Genomic DNA, 17,821 nt, shown 5'->3' with positions numbered 1-17,821 from the left:
TTACCCCTCCGGAAAAAAAAACCCTTTTTTAAAGAAAAGCCACTCTTGTTTCGAGCGAGCGACGCCCTGACGCTGGCGCTCACAGGGCGAAGGGCGCCGGGAGCCGCCGCCTCAGCCTGAGCCCGAATCACGGCCGCCGGCTGCTGCCCGCCTCCCCCGCGGCCCCCCCGGCCCGGCCCGACCCGGCCCGGCCCGGCAGGAAGGGGAGGGACCGGCCGCCGTGCGGGACGGCTGCAGCACGGGGTCCGCCGAGCGCCGTCACCGGCCGACCCCCGCTTCTCCGGCCGCTCTCCGCTTGCCCGGGGCCCGCAGCAGCGCCGGGGCAGGCGGCACGGAGCCCCGCCGCCATGTCGCAGCCCGGGATGGGGGGGCAGCCGCCCCCCGCTGCGCCCGCGCCGGTAAGGTGGGCCGGGGGCGGCGTGTGGGGGGCGGGGGGAAGCGGGGGTGTGCGGACCCCTGTCCCGGCCGCCCCACAGCCTCGGCGGGGCCGCGGGCGCCGCCCTGTCGCGGGACCCGGCGGTGGGAGGCCGCTGGCGCGGCGGGTGCCGCCCTGGGGTGGAGGCGGCTGCCGGGGTGCGGCCGTGCCGCGCCGTGCCGGGCGGTGAGGAGCAGCGGGCAGCCATGGCCTTCGCGCGGTGGTGGTACGCCATGGTTAGTGCGGGGCTGAGGCGGGGCGGCCGGCGGGAGGGAGCCCGGCGGGGCCGGGGGTGTCCGGGCCCCCTCGGAGCGGCGGGGGGCGGCCGGGGGAGCGGCGCGGCGCGGGGCGGGGAGGGCTCCCGCGGGCGGGGTGTCCCGGCGGCTCCCTCCCCTCTCTGGCGTTAGGGCTTAGGAAGGGATAGGGGAGAGATTCTGTGGTGACCGGAGGCAAATCAGCGCTTTTTTAAAGGCGGTGTTTCAGGTCAGAGGAGAACTGGGTGTTCTCCGGCTGTGCTTCCATAATCCGTCCGCGTTCCTTTGCAAGCGACACTGAAAAACGGGCTTTTTTGTCCTGTTTTCGTAATCTGCTCAATAATGCAAACTCGCTCACTGACGAAACCGTAACGCTGTGTCAAAACACGGCGGCTTGCAACAGAAGGCAGAATTTAGGTGGAATGGTTTCTGCTCCGGAAAAAAAAAAAACTCCGCAGTGTGCCTTTTTGCAGAAACATGTTCTTAACTGCAGGTAGGTCGTGGAGTTGCCAGGAATAGTTCGTCTCTTGCCAGATGCTCCCGAAGGAATCCACAGCTCTCTGATGGCTCCGTGCGGTTTGGCTGGACTTAGGTCGCTACTCATTACTGTGACAAACCTGCAATTGCGAGTCTTCTTTGTAATTTATTAGTCATATGAGGAAACAGCTGGTCTCTTTATGGAGTAGAGAAAAAAAGTTTGCATTCTGTTAAAGTTGTACAGAAAGTATGTATCGTGTAAGGTGGCTTTCAGAGAAAACGTCACTTTAATGTATTTCCTAAATGTGCCGGTAGAGCAGCCATGCCCTACCAAACGTGTTGAATTTATAACTGTACTTTTAAATTGCTCTAAGTAGCTTGAATCCGTGTTTAGTAATGTTTTCAAGCGTCATTCCTTAAGTCAAGTCAAATCAGTGATACAGTGTGGTGGAGGTGACACAAAGTCATGAGGAGGAAAGTTTGGGAATAGCTTCATTAAGTGATGATGTGAATGTTAGAGGCCTCGATAGTCCTGGGTTGCTGAATCCAGGGTGACAAAAGATACTAAGACAATGTAACTGCCTGTGATCAGGTCAGGAAACCGCCCCTCCACATGCTTGGTTGGAAACCCATCATCAAAGTCGTTGGTACCAACATAGCACCTCCGGGCCTCCCTGTGAGGCTGGAGTCCTCTCTTGTCCCGTGCACGTGTACCACACAGGGCAGTTTCTGCCTGGACGACCTTAGGGTATAAAGGCTAAGTAAGCGAAGTGAAAAGGGAGAGAGCAACAGACACAGAAGAGATTCACTGGTTGCTCTACCAAGGTTCTTAGTGGCTGTTTTATTTAAAGCAGAATGGGATGGCTGTAAGAAGAATCTGGTTTTCACCCTTCCATTCTTTACATCACTTGATTGTAGTTCCCCTGACACTTCTTTCCATCTGGCAGTTTTCTGAGCAGCATCAAAGGTCTCTGTTTTCTTCCTGGTTTCAGCTGAACATGCAGGTCAGATTCCTATCCGCATAAAATGATACATCTCCTTTAATATCTGTAATGCAAAGTTGTTTGACTTCAGCTGAGATTCTTGCAAGGAGACTTCCCTTCTCACCCACTAACCCAGTGTGTCGTCACTGCAGTCCTCCGAGATGCTGCGCAGTGGCTGTGAACCAAAGGCTCTTTAATGCTGATGGGACTCCTGAGGTTCAGAAAGAATTTCTTGAAGTGAGACCTTTAGTTGAGGTCTGGTTTTTGCAAGCACAGGCTGAGAATGCAGTTGTGTGTCCAGTTATTGCCATTTTGCTCCCTGCTGTTCAGCTAGGCAAGGTATTTCATAGAATCATAGAATGGTATAGGCTAGAAGGGACCTTAGAGATCATCTGATCCAACCTGCCTGTCATGGGCAGGGACACCTCTCAACTAGATCAGGCTACTCAAGGCTCTGTCCAACCTGGCCCTGAACACCTCCAGGGAGGAGGCATTCACAGCCTCTCTGGGCAATCTATTCCAAAGTCTCACCACCCTCGTACTGAAGAATTTCTTCCTAAGATCTAATCTAAATCTGTTCTCCTTCAATGTAAACCCATTTCCCCTTGTCCTACCAGTGGACACTCTTGTAAAAAGTCCCTCCCCAGCCTTCCTGTAGGTTCCCTTCAGGTATTGGAAGGCAGCTATTAGGTCCCCCCGAAGTCTTCTCTTTTCAAGGCTGAACAATGCCAGCTTCCGCAACCTGTCCTTGTAGCAGAGGTGCTCCAGCCCCTGGATCATCTTTGTGGCCCTCCTCTGAACACACACCAACAGATCTATGTCTCTCTTATGGTGGGGACACCAGAACTGGATGCAGTATTCGAGGTGGGGTCTCACAAGAGCAGAGTAAAGGGGGAGAATCACCTCTCTTGACCTACTGACCACGCTTCTCTTGATACATCCCAGGATGCGGTTGGCCTTCTGGGCCGCATGAGTGCACTGCTGGCTCATGTTGAGCTTCTCATGTATAAACACTCCCAAATCCTTCTCCTCAGGGCTACTCTCAACCCACTCTGTGCCCAGTTTGTATTTGTGCCTAGGATTGGCCCGAGCCAGGTGAAGGACCTTGCATTTTGACTTGTTGAAGCTCATGCAGTTGGCACTGGCCCATTTCTCAAGTCTATCAAGGTCCCTCTGGATGGCATCTCTTCCTTAAGTGAGTCCATAGCACCACACAACTTGGTGTCATCAGCAGACTTACTGAGGGTGCACTCAATGCCATCATCCATGTCGCTGACAAAGATGTTGAACAGCACTGGACCCTGAACAGACCCCTGAGGAACACCGCTTGACACTGGTCGCCATGTAGACATTGCGCCATTGACCACAACTCTTTGAGTGCGACCATCCAGCCAGTTCTTTATCCACCGAGTGGTCCATCAGTCAAATCCATGTCTCTCCATTTTAGAGACAAGGATATCATGTGAGACAGTGTCAAACGCCTTGCACAAGTCCAGGAAAATGACATCCGTTGCTTTACCCATGTCAACCAGCGCTGGAGCTTTGTTGTAGAAGGCCACTTAATTAGTCAGGCATGACTTGCCCCTAGTGAAGCCATGTTGGCTGTCACCAACCACTGGTTGGTGGTTTATGAATGCTCTTCATTTGCTGGTTTATGAATGCTCTTTGAATCAGAAGTTAAAGGTGTGTCTATAAAACGATCGTTTTATAGTGTCATGACATTTTTGTGCACTGTAGAACAGGATGAAGATCTCAGGATCAACTTTCTTGTTCGTGATGCTTCTTCATGCATGATGTGATTATTGTTGGATTTGCTTGTTTTGGTTTTAGTAAAGTTGGAAAATATTTTGAGCCAACTTAACTTAAAGAATTGTTATTAGTTCATTACTTGATCTAGAAATATAACTTCAAATGTACGCCTGCTTTTTTTGTGGCAGAGCTGGAGCTGCTTCTGTCAGCTAGCTTGGTTATGGATGTGTTTCTTTGGCATTGTAAGGAAAGATAAGCAGAAAAAAGGAAAGAAAGCCCAAGGGAAAAGTCAACTCTGTCATCCACTTGGGAATGTAAAGGAGCAATGCATGCACGCTGTCCCAGGGAAACTGAGCTTCGCCTCGTGCTAAGCGATTGATTTGTTGGCTTTATTTTATTTATTTATTTGTCTATTTGGTTTTACCTGGAGGTTCAAAGCTTGGAAATACAGAACAGAAAAGAGCTGTTGAAGGGCATTTTTGGAACAGGGTCCCTTCTCGTATCCCTCAAGCATCAGCTGTTCAGGGAACCAGCACGGTCTTCTCAGAAAGGGAGTTGTACTTTCAAAGGTTACCTTCTCCAGATGGCAGACTTCCCAGTGAGGTAGTACTTCCATAGGCTGTTTTATTATCTAAGACCAGAGACTATCAGTGCTTAATATGTACATAGTGCATGACTCCAACTTACTGGATAAAAAATTACTTCGGTTGGGCCATAAGTGCTTAGTTCCCATGGCTAAAATAAACAGTATTTGGTCTTTAAGTCAAAGTCTCATTATTTGACATAACGAGGGAGAGTGGCATGCATTTGCTCTCTTTCTGACTTGATTTTAGGGGTGGCAAAGTTGTGTTCCTTGTCCTGGTCTATTCCTTGTCATTTCTGGCTGGTGAAGATGCTCTGAGGTCCATCAGGGATGTGCAGTTGATATTCTGCCTGAAGAGTGGTCAAGGGAATCCTGCCCGGTCAGGACAGGCCGCTGTACCTGACTGCCTGGTCTGAGGATGGAAAAACAGGAGAAGTGTGCGCTGGGGCAGGCAAACACAGAAGCATTGACACCCAAGAGGGGACACTCCAAGCTCCATCCACCTGCTAGGATGCAGCATATCCTTCTCTCTTTAGTCCTGGGACTGGTGCCCTGTTGATGCTGTGGTCCTGTCTGGTATGGGCTTCCTTGGTGTGAAGAGGAGAAAATGGACTCAGGGAGGAAGGGTAACACTGGATTTAGCCCTGGTGAAAGTCTGGCACACTCCGTACGAACTAAGTAAGACTCCTGGATTCTGTCACTTGGTGTAATACAAGAAAAAAAATATCTGGGCTTTCATTAGTGTTGCTGCTCTTAAAGCTATGTCCAAATTTGAAGAAGTGAATGAAAGCAGTAAAATACATGCAATGTACAGAAAGACGTGCTTGCTTTATGAGCTGAATTAGCTGAATTCAGAGTAGCACTTGGCTTTTCCAGTGCTGTTATGCTGAGGGTATCTGCTTAGGAAGAGAGCCCGGTCTACACAACAGGGTTTTGCTGTGCAGGAGCTGTAGCTCCTGAGCCTTATAGCAGTGCGGGCTCTGGAGTTACTGTTTTGTCAGCAAGAGCATGCTCACTGACATGGCTTTTACCGGTACGTATGTGGTGTGTAGCACTGAAAAGCACAGATAACTGGGTTAATTGTGTCTGTACTGAAAGTGCTATTAAGGGGCAGTGAGTCGATTCATCTGCTACCTGAAAAGACAACCTATGGGGCTTGTTTTTTCTCTGAAGAGATGCAATTGGAATATGAGAATAACATTTTCAGTTTTAAAACTTGTCAAGTATCTTAGTCATGACCAAACCCATTTTAAAACCTTGAATTATTAGAAGTTTTCTAAAACAATGTATGACGTTTTTGTTGTGTACCACCATTATGGAAACAGATTGGAGACATGCTGTTTTATTTACTTTTAGTTGTTCATTCAGCTATAGTATTTTCCCAGGCTGTCAGATGATGTGCTGGAAGACGTTCCAGTTGAAGATAGTACAGTCATACATGGATCATTACTTTCTCCCCATAGCCGTGTAAAGAAAAATATGTAGGAACTCATTACTTTAGTGGATTAGTGAACTTTACCTCCTGCTGCTCAGTCCTGAAAACAGAAGGAAGCAAATGGGTCTCAAATCATCTCCTCTCTTTATTTAACAAAACAAACCAGACACGAATCCTCATTCCCAGATGTCTCAGTTGCTGTGGGAAGTTACACTAGCTGAGGTATTAGATAATAGCTATATTATGTTGCCTTTTATATTCATGGTAAAATTTCTTGCTTTTTACTTTTCCTTTTAATTGTAAATATTAAACAATATGCTTTTGAAAAAGATGTTTTTGAGGATAACATTCACCACTTTTCAGAGATGCAGAGAGTTGAACATGCGCTGATGCCGGCGTGTGTGCTGAACAAACTGTGTCTTTCTGTACGTTTCCACATGTGGTGAGCAAATGGATTGCACATCAGGTTAGAGGAAAGCAAGTTTAAAGTCTCAGAGGAGAGGAAAGATAGAGCAGGTTTGGGGAACCTGGAAGAACTGTATTTCCTATTGTGCACCAGTGCATGAACTGTTACAGGGTTTATTTTTTGTATATCAGCAGCAGAATTACAGAAATTGTAGTAACAGCTTTCTTCCAACTGAGGAGAGCTGGGCATAATAAGCATTTTAGTGCATCCGAGGAAAGTTCAGGTGGTGGAGCAGACACTCATGATTGCACATGTGATGTTGGTCTCTCTAAGACCTGTTTAGTTTCTGCTGAAGACTGTGTGACTGACAGCATTTCCAAAGCAAGTATCAGAGAGTGCTGTGCTGGTGAGGAACGAGTGATAAGCTTGGTATCTTCCAGTACTTTTCACAAGCACAATCGTGTTACATGTACTGCCCTGCAAGTCATTACCTTCCATCTGTGATTTCGCTTGATGTTATCCAGCAGGTCATTTAGAAATCCTGTCCATTAGTGAGAACGAAAACTTAAAACATTCTGTCGTACTGTGGTAGGTGAAAGGAATCATACATGCAGTAAGATGTCTTGGAATTTCTGTACATAGCATTATGATTTAATATCTTAATAACTACATGTCTGTTTTCTCTACTTGCAGCATGGTGACAAGAAGGCAAGTGGAGCTTCTTCCAAATCAGGAGAGAAAAAAGCGGCAGAGGTAAATTCAAGTATTTGAACACATTAAGAAGAAAAGTTGGTAATAAATTTCCTCTTATACAGATTTTTGTCTTTTGATATCAAAGTGGTAGTTTTCAGATAATTAACTGGTGTCTGTAATCATTCATTTCAGGAATGTATAGTTTTGTCTTGTGCTGCTGAGCAGCCTACTGAAAATATTTCTTTGCTCTGCTCATCCTTTCACAAATACTTCATGTTAGTATCGGTGGGAATGGTCTTGGTGGACATGTCCGTTCTGCAGTGTAGGTACACCGTGGGATACGTCCGATGGTCCCAGCTGTTTAATTGTATAGAAGTACAGATGAAGTGAGTGCACTGTGACTCCTTCCGCCTTGTCTGCACAGCATCACAGAATCACAGAATGTTAGGGATTGGAAGGGACCTCAAAGGATCATCTAGTCCAATCCCCCTGCCGAAGCAGGACCACCTAGATCAGATCACACAAGAACGCGTCCAGGCAGGTTTTGAACATCTCCGGAGAAGGAGACTCCACAACGTCTCTGGGCAGCCTGTTCCAGTGTTCTGTTCCCCTTACTGGGAAGAAGTTCTTCCTCATGTTTAAGTGGAACCTCCTATGTTACAGCTTATATCCATTTCCCCTTGTCCTATCATTGGATGCCAGTGAGAAGAGCATGGCTCCATCCTCATGACAGTCACCCTTTACATATGTATAAACATTAATGAGGTCCCCTCTCAGTCTCCTCTTCTCCAAGCTAGACCCAGCTCCCTCAGCCTTTCCTCATAAGAGAGATGCTCCACTCCCTTAATCATCTTTGTGGCCCTGCGCTGGACTCTCTCAAGCAGTTCCTTGTCCTTCTTGAACTGAGGGGCCCAGAACTGGACACAATCACCTTGGCTTTTCTTCCAAAAAATACAAATCCAGATTCATACATAGATGTTACATGACTGGGCCATCACCTGACGCACTTGCAAATACATACTCAGTGCTGTATTTTAGAAAAAATACTTATTTTTCAAGATACTTCCTCCTCAGGAGCTGATGTTTACAGTTCAAGAGTCCCTGCTGGGTTATAACATTGAGTTTACACCAGCAGCTTTACAGTCTGAGCATAGCGGCTGTTGTTAAGGATCAGAAGCCATATGGGTTGCGGGCAATGTTAGGATCAGTACTTTGAAGGGTCTCCTCTCTCCTGGCATCTCCAAGCCCTGATACCCACTTGGAGGTAGTTCCTTGCATCCTACAGTGAGTCAGGCTGGTATTGCAGAGAGGTGGTGTTGTCCAAGCCAGGATGGGAGTGCCGGTATGGGTCGTTAGTTCACCAACAGCCTCTGCTATTGCAGGCAGGAGCAGTGCTTCCCGAAGGAAGAATCTGTTAAGCAGATTCAGACAGAGAAGAATTCATAGGAACATCTGTTACTAGTTGACTACTCGTTGGCTTCAAATGATTGATATACGGGAAGCCAGAAGTAGGTGTGCCTGGTACTTTGTTCATAGCAGAAGCTATTTGGAAAATAACTTTGTGAAAGCTGTGGTGTATTTAACTGCACTGCAAATCAAGGCTGGCGAATGCTTTTATTACTGTCCTCTGGAGTAGACAATTAAAGCAATTACCTTTCTTTCCTGTCCAAGTACCAAGGAAGGCTTGTCTAACCTGGGAACACGCTCCTCCTTTCCTCTGTACGCAGCTTAGTTTTTTTTTTTCTTCTATGCATTCTTAGTTTAGTGCCAAATTCTTTGACTGCACGTTGTTGCTCTTAATATAGTAAGTGCTGACTTCTTTGTGGGAAGGGTGGGAGTTGAATCCTGTAGTTTGGGTTGTGGAGTTACTGTTTCTAGCTAGAAAAGGCAGGCTGTTATCAAATTTGTTGTCCTGGTGCTTTTACTTTGTGAGTCCTTAGAATACTGCCCATATGTTTCCTCTTGTGAATTTCTTTGTATATTTGACTTGTTCCATTGGCTTTACAATGCTTAAGAGAGATCGAAGCTCTTTTCCTTAGGCCCATTGAAAGGCATTAGCTCCACCATGGTTCACATCTATCTCCAGAACACGCTGTATTTTTTAAGCAGTTGAGGTAGCAACTCTGAAATACAGCTTTTCCTAGAGTATGCAGTGTTATATTCTTGTTTAGAAGTTAGATGTTATTCCTGTAGCCTTCAATTTTTGAAGCAGAAATGTATAATCTGTCTGTAGGTAGCTATGGATAACCTTGTCTAGAATATTGAGTTTGTTCGCCTCCCTGCTGGAAGAGGTTTGGCAATGCATTGTAAACATGACAAGGAAATATGAAGATCTTCAAAGAGTTAGCATTCATATGGAAGGGAAAATTGTACAAGCCCATATGCTCATTGTTTAGCTAAAAAGAACAATAAATGTCTCTGTCTCTCAGATTCTTTAAGTATATAGTTCTCAAGGAGTGAGAGAAGAAGAGTAAAGCTTTGAAAAGTAAAGGTAGGAAGAATCTTACATGGGTGTGATTGTTTGATGTGGGGGGGGAGGTTCTGGTGGCAGGAGCTGCGCACCAGATGGGACTCCCATCCCCTTCGGGGTTTGAGCCAATCGACGCCTCTGCGAATTGCCCTATTTACGTTGGGACAAAGGAACCGGAAAAGGTGCCTTTGTCCAGGAGCGAGGAGAAGGGAGGGGGCGCTGCCCTGCTTCCTGGCTCCTGGCCAGGCGGCGGCCCACGCTGGGCCGCCGCCACCCGCTGAGGATGGCGGCGGCGGAGCTGCTTGGGGAACTCAGTGCCGACCGGTGCCACCTCTCACGCAGAGAGGACTGAGATCTGAGAGAAACGGCTACACAGACACCAGGTCAGTGAAGATGGAACGGGACGAGGTGTGCCGGAGCTGAGTTTCCCCTGCAACCGGTGGCAAGACAGCAGGCTGCCCCCGTGCAGCCAAGGCAGTCTTTGGTGGAGCAGAGACCCACTTGCAGCCCGTTGAGAACCCACTTCGGAGAAGAGATGCCTGGGCTTGAGGATGGCATCTAGAGTCCGTGGGATGACCCCCATTGGTGGGGAGGTGTTTTGTTTAGAGGAGATGCCTGAGCCTGAGGACAGTCGTGAAGCATGGGCACAAGTAGAGACGCATTTAGAGTCTGTGTGACGACCCACGCCGGATCGAGTGGCAACAATTCCCTAAGAATCCGAGACTGTGCTAAAGCCTGCACCGGAGCAATCCGATGAGGAAGGATTGCATCCTGTGGGGAGGACTCACGCTGGAGAAGTTTGTGCATTTTCCTTGTGAGTAGGGGATCCACTGGAGCAAGGGAAAATGGTATAAGGACTCCTTCTTCTTTAAGAAAGGAGCGGCAGTAACAACATGGGATGAACTGACCTGCACTCCCCCACTCCCTGTCCCCCTGTGCCGCTGAGGGGAGGAGGTAGAGCCAGGAACAAAAGGAAAGGCGGGTGGAGAGGTGTTGTTTTTAAGATCTGGCCTTGTTTTCTTTTTATTCTTTTAAGTAACTGGTTTTGCTTGTCTTTATTCTTTTAAGTAACTGTTAATAAATTGTTTTGCTTTCAGAAATCCGAGTCTGTTCTGCCCGGGACCGTGGTTGGTGGGTGCTCCCTCTGTTCTTGTCTTGACCCTCTGTTCTTTTATTAGAGTGGCTGTATGGAATTTAGTTGCTGGATCGGCCTAAAACCATGACAGTGGGTTTGAGTAGGAGATGCTAATTAGCCACAACATCAAGGAGAACTCAGAATGAATACTGTTAAGGTGTAGAATAAGCTTCTTAAGCCTTTCCTTCTTGGAGACTTAAATTGAAAAAAAACACAGCAGGTCTACTGTAAATAGAAATCTGCTTGGTAAGACACGCAATCGCAGAGAGGTGCTGAGAAGATTAAATGGCCCCATGAGATTTTTCTATTTCTAGCATCATAACACAATAAAATAAGTTTATTTTACTTGATTAGGACTTAGGAGTTACTGGTTTGAAGATGATCTGTTTAATAACACTATAGTTTTGGAATTACATACAATCATAGCAGGGAGTATGTGCACTCTATCTATGATGTACCAACAGACATTAGTTCATGAGATTGTTTCTTCTGAAAGTATTTAATGTTTAAGTTTCTGGTGACTTATTGCTTAACTATCACACAGCACTTTCATCCTTAGGTCTTGAAGTGTTGCATAAGGGAGACTATGCACATTACCTGAGTGACAGAGAGAAAATTTTGGGAAAGGGAGGTGCTAAAGCACAGAGCTGGAGTTGCCTTACTTACGGTCATCCAGCTGCTCACTAGGAGAGAAAAGAAATGAGGTCACTAAGCACCAGACTGGTGTGTGCACCTGTGTGGTAAAGACAGAGGTCACTGAGCTCTGAGGACACTTTTTATGGAAAAATCTTACAGAGCCTTTTAATCTCCTCAGCACCTCTCTGCGATTGCGTGTCTTACCAAGCAGATTTCTATTTACAGTAGACCTGCTGTGTTTTTTTTTTAAATCTACTTTTAAGTCTCCGAGAAGGAAAGGCTTAAGAAGCTTATTCTACACCTTAACAGTACTAATTTTGAGTTCAATGGGCCACAGACTCGTTGAAGGCAGTGAGCCTTTCTCTCTGATTCATGGAGTAGGCTTTCCTTCCTGTGTGGTATCCATAGCCTAGCTACCAGCTGCAGCTTGTGTCCACTCCTCACTTAAAAATGAAGCTTCTAAAATCAGTTCCGTTGTGCTACACCGGAGTGGCTGGCTGGCTGGAAGAGACAGACAGCAAGTGAGTTCCGCAGCTGTTTCAAGCAACCTCCGTTCTTCTTGATGGCTGTCTTTCTTGGAAGGTAAAGGATGCACACAGTCCTTCCTGCCTCTTCTCTTCCCAAGGGTCCACACTCACCCCTTCTGCTCAGTGGCCAGAAACATAGAGCTTACTGCAGTACTGAGGTTCTAATTGATGCCTTTCTTCCTTCTAGAATGCTCAATTTCTGAAAACAAAAACTAAGATGTGGCCTTAAGGCTATGTACTCGTTTTGCTTTAACCCTGATCCTTCATAGTAGCCTATGGTAGTTACTCAAAGCCCTTTGATTGCATTAATGCTCAGTGCTGTTGCATCTAGTGCAGGAGAGGGGATTGTGAAAGCGTTTTGGAAGGGGTAGGACTGTGATATCCTGCTTTACAGGGCTGTGTTGCTCCTGGAAACATTGATGATCTCCAATTCATCAGTTAATTTATGTTATCAAAGGAAAGATACCATCAGTGGCTAGCCTCATTGCAGCAGTGCTACTCAAGTTTCAAGTCTAGACAGACTGGGGAATCTACTGGCTACTGAACCGGTCAGCTTTAGGGTGAGATACACATAATCTGTCAATCTAATGATGAGCAGCTGAATGTGTATCCCTGCGTGGTGTCTTGCACAAACAGGCAAAAGATTTGCTGGAGGAACAGGGTTGGAAAATGCGGTTGTGTTAGAATATGTAATCAAAAGGAGATATAGGTAGATCTTTATCAGCATAGTTGACAGTGAAAAGCGTTCATGTGTTACGGTTCTATTGGGCACTGCGCAGGACGAAGGTTCAAGCCGCAGGGATACACCTTAACTTTTTACGTCTTGGTTTTCAGAACCTTTCATTTGTTGAATTCACGTTCTAAGGAGAATCAGATGCTTCTTGAGAATCTAAATCAGCTTTAATGAAATATTTTCCTTGCTTATGGACTCATTGTGGATGTGTGTGTAGAGGATGTTAACAGAAGAGAAATGATGGTTGTTAGAATTGGTGGCTGCTGAGGCACTTAAAGCTGTTGCTTACGTTCGCAGCTGGGATGCACCTGCCTCCCAGTAAAAGTGAATGATGTGCTACTGTTTTCCCCTGTCTGTCCCTCTGTTTTCTCACTGTGTTTTGACGTCATGGTCGTGAGTCAACGTGTTTGCAGCATGCCATTGCAAAGTGTATGAAATGGGAAATTTCATTTCTTTTCCTTCCCTTGTGATATTCCAAGGCTTTTAGCAATTTTGTGTGTGAAGTGTTAGCCTGTCAGGGACAGCTGGTGTGGTTTGCCTTTACTCTTCATCTTGACTTTGTCTTCAGCTTACTTGTGCCCTTCCACCAATTTCAAATGGCTTCAGACTTTGTCTGCCATCAAGGTATTAGTGCTCTAGAGATTTTGGTAGCTAAAAGATAGTGCATTCAAGGGGAGATAGGACAAAATCACTGAAGAGAAACCCAGAACAGTTTATAAAATACACTGAAATTAGGAAGTCCCTGGGCCACAAATTGTTTGAATCTTTGGGAGTATTTATAAGTAGTATCAACATGTATCTGACCTATTCAGTCAGTTGCTGAAGGGAGCTGCTCTGGAGCCAGCCCGACCTCTACAGAGTGGCAGATCTTGGTGCACAGGGGCTTTCCTGAAGCAGGGAAGTGCCGGGGAGTGAAGAGACCCGCAGGAGCCGGCAGCTCTGGCAGGAGATGCTGATGTGGCCCAGGCGCTGCCAGAGCAATGACTGCCATCACACCCCTATGGAAAGCATCCTGGGGAGCGCAGGCAGCCAGGAGTGGTGCCAGCAGCGCAGTGCGTCAATCGGGGCACATCGTGACAGTCAGGGCTTGCATGTTCGTGCGGAAGGGCACGCGGGACGGGCACAGTCGCCCTTCCAGCTCCGGAGGTGAGATTAGTTGGTGGCCGTCACCCTTTCTGAAGGAGCTCCGCTGTGGTCTCCACCCGGTGGAAGGCTGTCCTCTGCACTTGGCAGACGGGATGTGGCAACACAGACAGAGCTCCCACCAAAGCCTGAGGCCGCAGGGAGTGCCAGAGCCATCCCTGGTACAGAACGGCAGTGGTGAGCACAGCTGGGTGAGGTGTGAGGAGGCAGACGACTGCTCAGCACAGTGGCAGAGCTGCGAGAGGAAGTACAAAGGTTAAGGAGCATCCGGGAGTCTGAGGAAGAGGCAGACTGGTGGTGTCATGCTCTGCCCAACCTGAGACAGCAACAGGAACAGCCACCAGAAAAAAAACATGATCAAGAGGATCTGGTGTCCTCCCCCAAGCAGGCTGAAGGCAGTAAGCAAAAGGAAAGCAGTGAATGGAGGAAAGCCCATGCTCGGGCAGCAGGAGAACCCCCTCCCTGCCCACCTGCCTCCCCTGGTGCCTCTGCACAGCAGGGATGAGGCTCTGGAAGCGTAAGGTCCATCGATGGACGATGTGGATGATGGTCCATCTACACCAGCGGTGTTGCCAGGGTCAGAAAGGCTTACCCCCTGTGTCACAGCTGCCTGCACGAGGAAGAAAAGGTGGGTCATAGTTGTAGGTGACTCCCATCTGAGGGGAACAGGGTCTGATATGGCAGACAGACCCTCCTCTTAGGGAATTCTGCTCCTCCCTGGCACCTGGGTTTAGGGCATTGCTGGGAAACTCCCCAGCCTGGTACGGCCCTTGGACTGTTACTCGTTACTGCTCTGCCATGTGGGTGGTGATGCAGCCACCACACGGAGTCCGCGGGCGATCGAGAGAGATGTCAGGGCACCGGGGCGGGTGGTGAGGGCATTTGGGGCACAGATGGTCTTTTCCTCTCTCCTCCCAGTGTGGGCAGTGATCCTGGAAGAAACAGGCGCGCCCCGTCTGTTACTGCATCGCTCCGTGGCTGGTGTCACCACCATGGTGCTGAGGTTTCCAACAGCGGGACGGCCCACACGGCACCAGGCTGGTGGGCACCGCATGGGCTTGACCTTTCTCCAAGGGGACCGAGGGTCTGTGCACAACAGCTAGTGCGGCTGGTTGGCAGGGCTTTAAACGGCATTGGAAAGGGAAGGTGGGTAACGTCAACCTTGATCAAGACAAGCTGAGAGCACCAAAAGAGCAGCAGGAAGGAATTTCAGACACTCCAGCCAGGAAGTCAGATTCATTGGGGTCTCAAATGCTCCTATGCAAATGCACGTAGCACAGGGAATAAACAAGAGGAGTTAGAGGTGTGTGTGCCTGCAGGGCTGTGATCTTGTTGGCATCATGGAAAGGTGGTGGAACAAATCCTGTGACCAAAGTGTTGGAACAGAAGAATACAGCTCTTTAAGGAGGACAGGCAGGGGAGAAGAGGAGGAGGTGTCGCCCTCTATGTCAAAGACCAGCTGGAGTGCATGGAGCTGCACCTGGGGATGGATGAGCTGACTGAGAGCTTATGGGTCAGGATTAAAGGGAGCGTGGGGACGGGGGGGGGGACGGGTCTGCTACAGGCCACCTGACCAGGAAGACAAAGTGGATGAGGCCGTCTACAGACAGACAGGAGCAGCCTCATGTTCATGAGCCCTGGTCCTCATGGGGGAGCTCAACCACCCCGATATCTGTTGGAGGGGCAGCACAGCAGGGCATAGGCAATCCAGGAGATTGCTGGAGTGTGTTGACAATAAGTTCCTTCTCCAAGTGAGAGAGGAGCCGACGAGGAGAGGTGCTTTGCTGGACCTTGTTCTCACCAGCAAGGAGGGGCTGGTGGGGAATGTGAAGTTCAAGGGCAGCCTTGGCGGTAGCAACCATGAAATGGAGTTCAAGATCCTTTAGGGTGGCGAGGAGGGTGCACAGCAAGCTCACTACCCTGAACTTCAGCAGAGCAGACTTTGGCCTCTTCAGGGATCTGCTGGGTAGAGTATGATGGGATAAAGCTGGGTAGAGTATGATGGGATAAAGGGACTCAAGAAAGCTGGTTAATGTCAAGGATGACCTCCTCCAAGCTCAGGAGTGGTGTATGCCAACAAAGAGGAAGTCAGGCAGAAAAAACAGGAGGCCTACTTGGATGAACAAGGAGCTCCTGGAAAAACTCAAGCACAAAAGGAAGCCTCTAGGTGATGGAAGCAAGGACAGGTAGCCTGGGAAGAATACAGAGCAGTTGTCCGAGCAGCCAGGGATCAGGTTAGGAAAGCGAAAGCCCTGATAGAGTTAAATCTGGCAAGGGACATCAAGGGCAGCAAGAAAAGCTTCTATAGATACAACGGTGATAAAAGGAGGACTAGGGAAAAGATGGACCCTCTCTGGAAAGAAATGAGAGACCTGGTTACTGCGATATGGAGAAGGCTGAGGTACTCTATGACTTTTTTGGCTTGGTCTTTGCTTGCAAGTGCTCCAGCTGCACAGCCAAAGTCACAGAAGGCAAAGGCAGGGACTGGGAGAATGAACTGCCCGCTGTAGGAGAAGATCAGGTTTGAGACCTTCTAAGGAACCTGAAGGTGCACAAGTCCACGGGATCTGACGAGATGCATCTGTGGGTCCTGAGGGAACTGGCGGATGAAGTTGCTAAGCCATTACCCATCATATTTAAGAAACTGTGGCAGTCCAGTGAAGTTCTCACTGACTGGAAAAGGGGAAACATAGCCCACATTTTTAAAAAGGGAAAAAAGGAAGACCCTGGGAGATACAGGCCAGTCAATCTCACCTCTGTGCCTGGCAAGATCATGGAACAGATAGTCTTGGAAACTATGCTAAGGAACATGGAAAATAAGGGGATGATTGGTGACAGCCAGCATGGCTTCACTAAGGGCAAATCCTGCCTAACTAATTTGGTGGCCTTCTGTGATGAGGTTACAGTATTGATGGGTAGGGGAAGAGCAACTGACATTGTCTACCTGGACTTGTCCAAAACATTTGACACTGTCCCACACAACACCCTTGTCTCTAAATTGGAGAGACATGGATTTGACGGATGGACCTCTTGGTGGATAAGGAATTGCCTAGAAGGCTGCAGAGAGTTGGCAGTCAACTGCTCGATGTTCAAGTGGAGACCAGTGATGAGTGGTGTTCCTCACGGGTCGGTACTGGGGCTGGTGCTATTTAACATCTTTGTCGGCGACATGAACAGTGGGATCAAGTGCACCCTCAGCAAGTTTGCTGACGACACCATCTGTGTGGTGTTGTAGACACGCTGGAGGGAAGGGATGTCATCCAGAGAGACCTTGACAGGCTGGAGAGATGGGCCTGTGAGCACCTCATGAAGTTCAACAAGACCAAGTGCAAGATCCTGCAGTGCGTTGGGGCAGTCACAAGAAGAAGTACAGGCTGGGTGGAGAATGGATTGAGAGCAGCCCTGAGGAAAAGAACTTGGGAGTGCTGGTTGATGAGAAGCTCAACATGAGCTGGCAATGTGCGCTGGCAGCCCAGAAAGCCAGCTGTGTCCTGGGCTGCATCCGAAGCAGTGTGGCCAGTAGGTTGAGGGAGGTGATTGTGCACCTCTACTCTGCTCTTGTGAGACCCATCTGCAGTGCTGCATCCAGCTCTGGAGTCCCCAACATCAGAATGACATGGAGCTGTTGGAGCGAGTCCAGAGTAGGGCCACAAAGATGATCCGAGGGCTGGAGCACCTCTCCTGTGGAGACAGGCTGAGAGATTTGGGACTGTTCAGCCTGGAGAAGAGAAGGCTCCGGGGAGACCCTCTAGCAGCCTTCTTTTATATGTGCCGTGGGGCACTGCTTGACACAGGGAAGTAGGATATGTGAAACTTGGGCCAGACTCAGTAAGACGGGTCTTGTCTTGTAATGAGTTGCATGGTCCTGCTGTGCTGTCCTTGAACACCATGTTCAGTATTGCCCCTTCAGAGGGTTGCCCAGCACAGAATGCTTTAGCACAGAGCCACGTGTGTGGTTCGTGAGATCGATGCAAACCAAAGACATCCTTTGTGTGTGATTCTGTTCCGAAACCCACTGCTCTGCTTTGAATGGATTCATGATTGTGTCACTAACTGCACATCGTCTGGAAAGACCTATTCTGTTTTTACTGTTGTAGAGGGAAATACCAGGGAGAGCTTCTCTGTCAGTCTGAGAATGTCGCCTGTGCATTGCTGGTGTCTGAATGTAAAAATGTGGTATTA

General features: G+C 48.4%; 1 protein-coding gene across 1 annotated transcript in view; it reads left to right on the top strand.

Moving 5' to 3' along the window:
- Window positions 1–347: 347 nt before the first annotated feature.
- Window positions 348–17,821, top strand: part of CAST (calpastatin) — a 101,540-nt gene continuing 84,066 nt past the window's right edge. Inside the window, exons 1-2 of the mRNA XM_086629840.1 lie at window positions 348–403; window positions 477–655. Of these exons, the coding sequence (XP_086485966.1) occupies window positions 348–403; window positions 477–655 (235 nt within the window). The remainder of the gene's footprint in view (window positions 404–476; window positions 656–17,821) is intronic.

Source organism: Tauraco erythrolophus, chromosome Z (genome assembly GCF_009769465.1).
Source record: "Tauraco erythrolophus isolate bTauEry1 chromosome Z, bTauEry1.pri, whole genome shotgun sequence".
NCBI classification, from domain to species: Eukaryota; Metazoa; Chordata; class Aves; order Musophagiformes; family Musophagidae; genus Tauraco; species Tauraco erythrolophus.
This window is presented reverse-complemented; position numbering and strand designations above follow the sequence as displayed.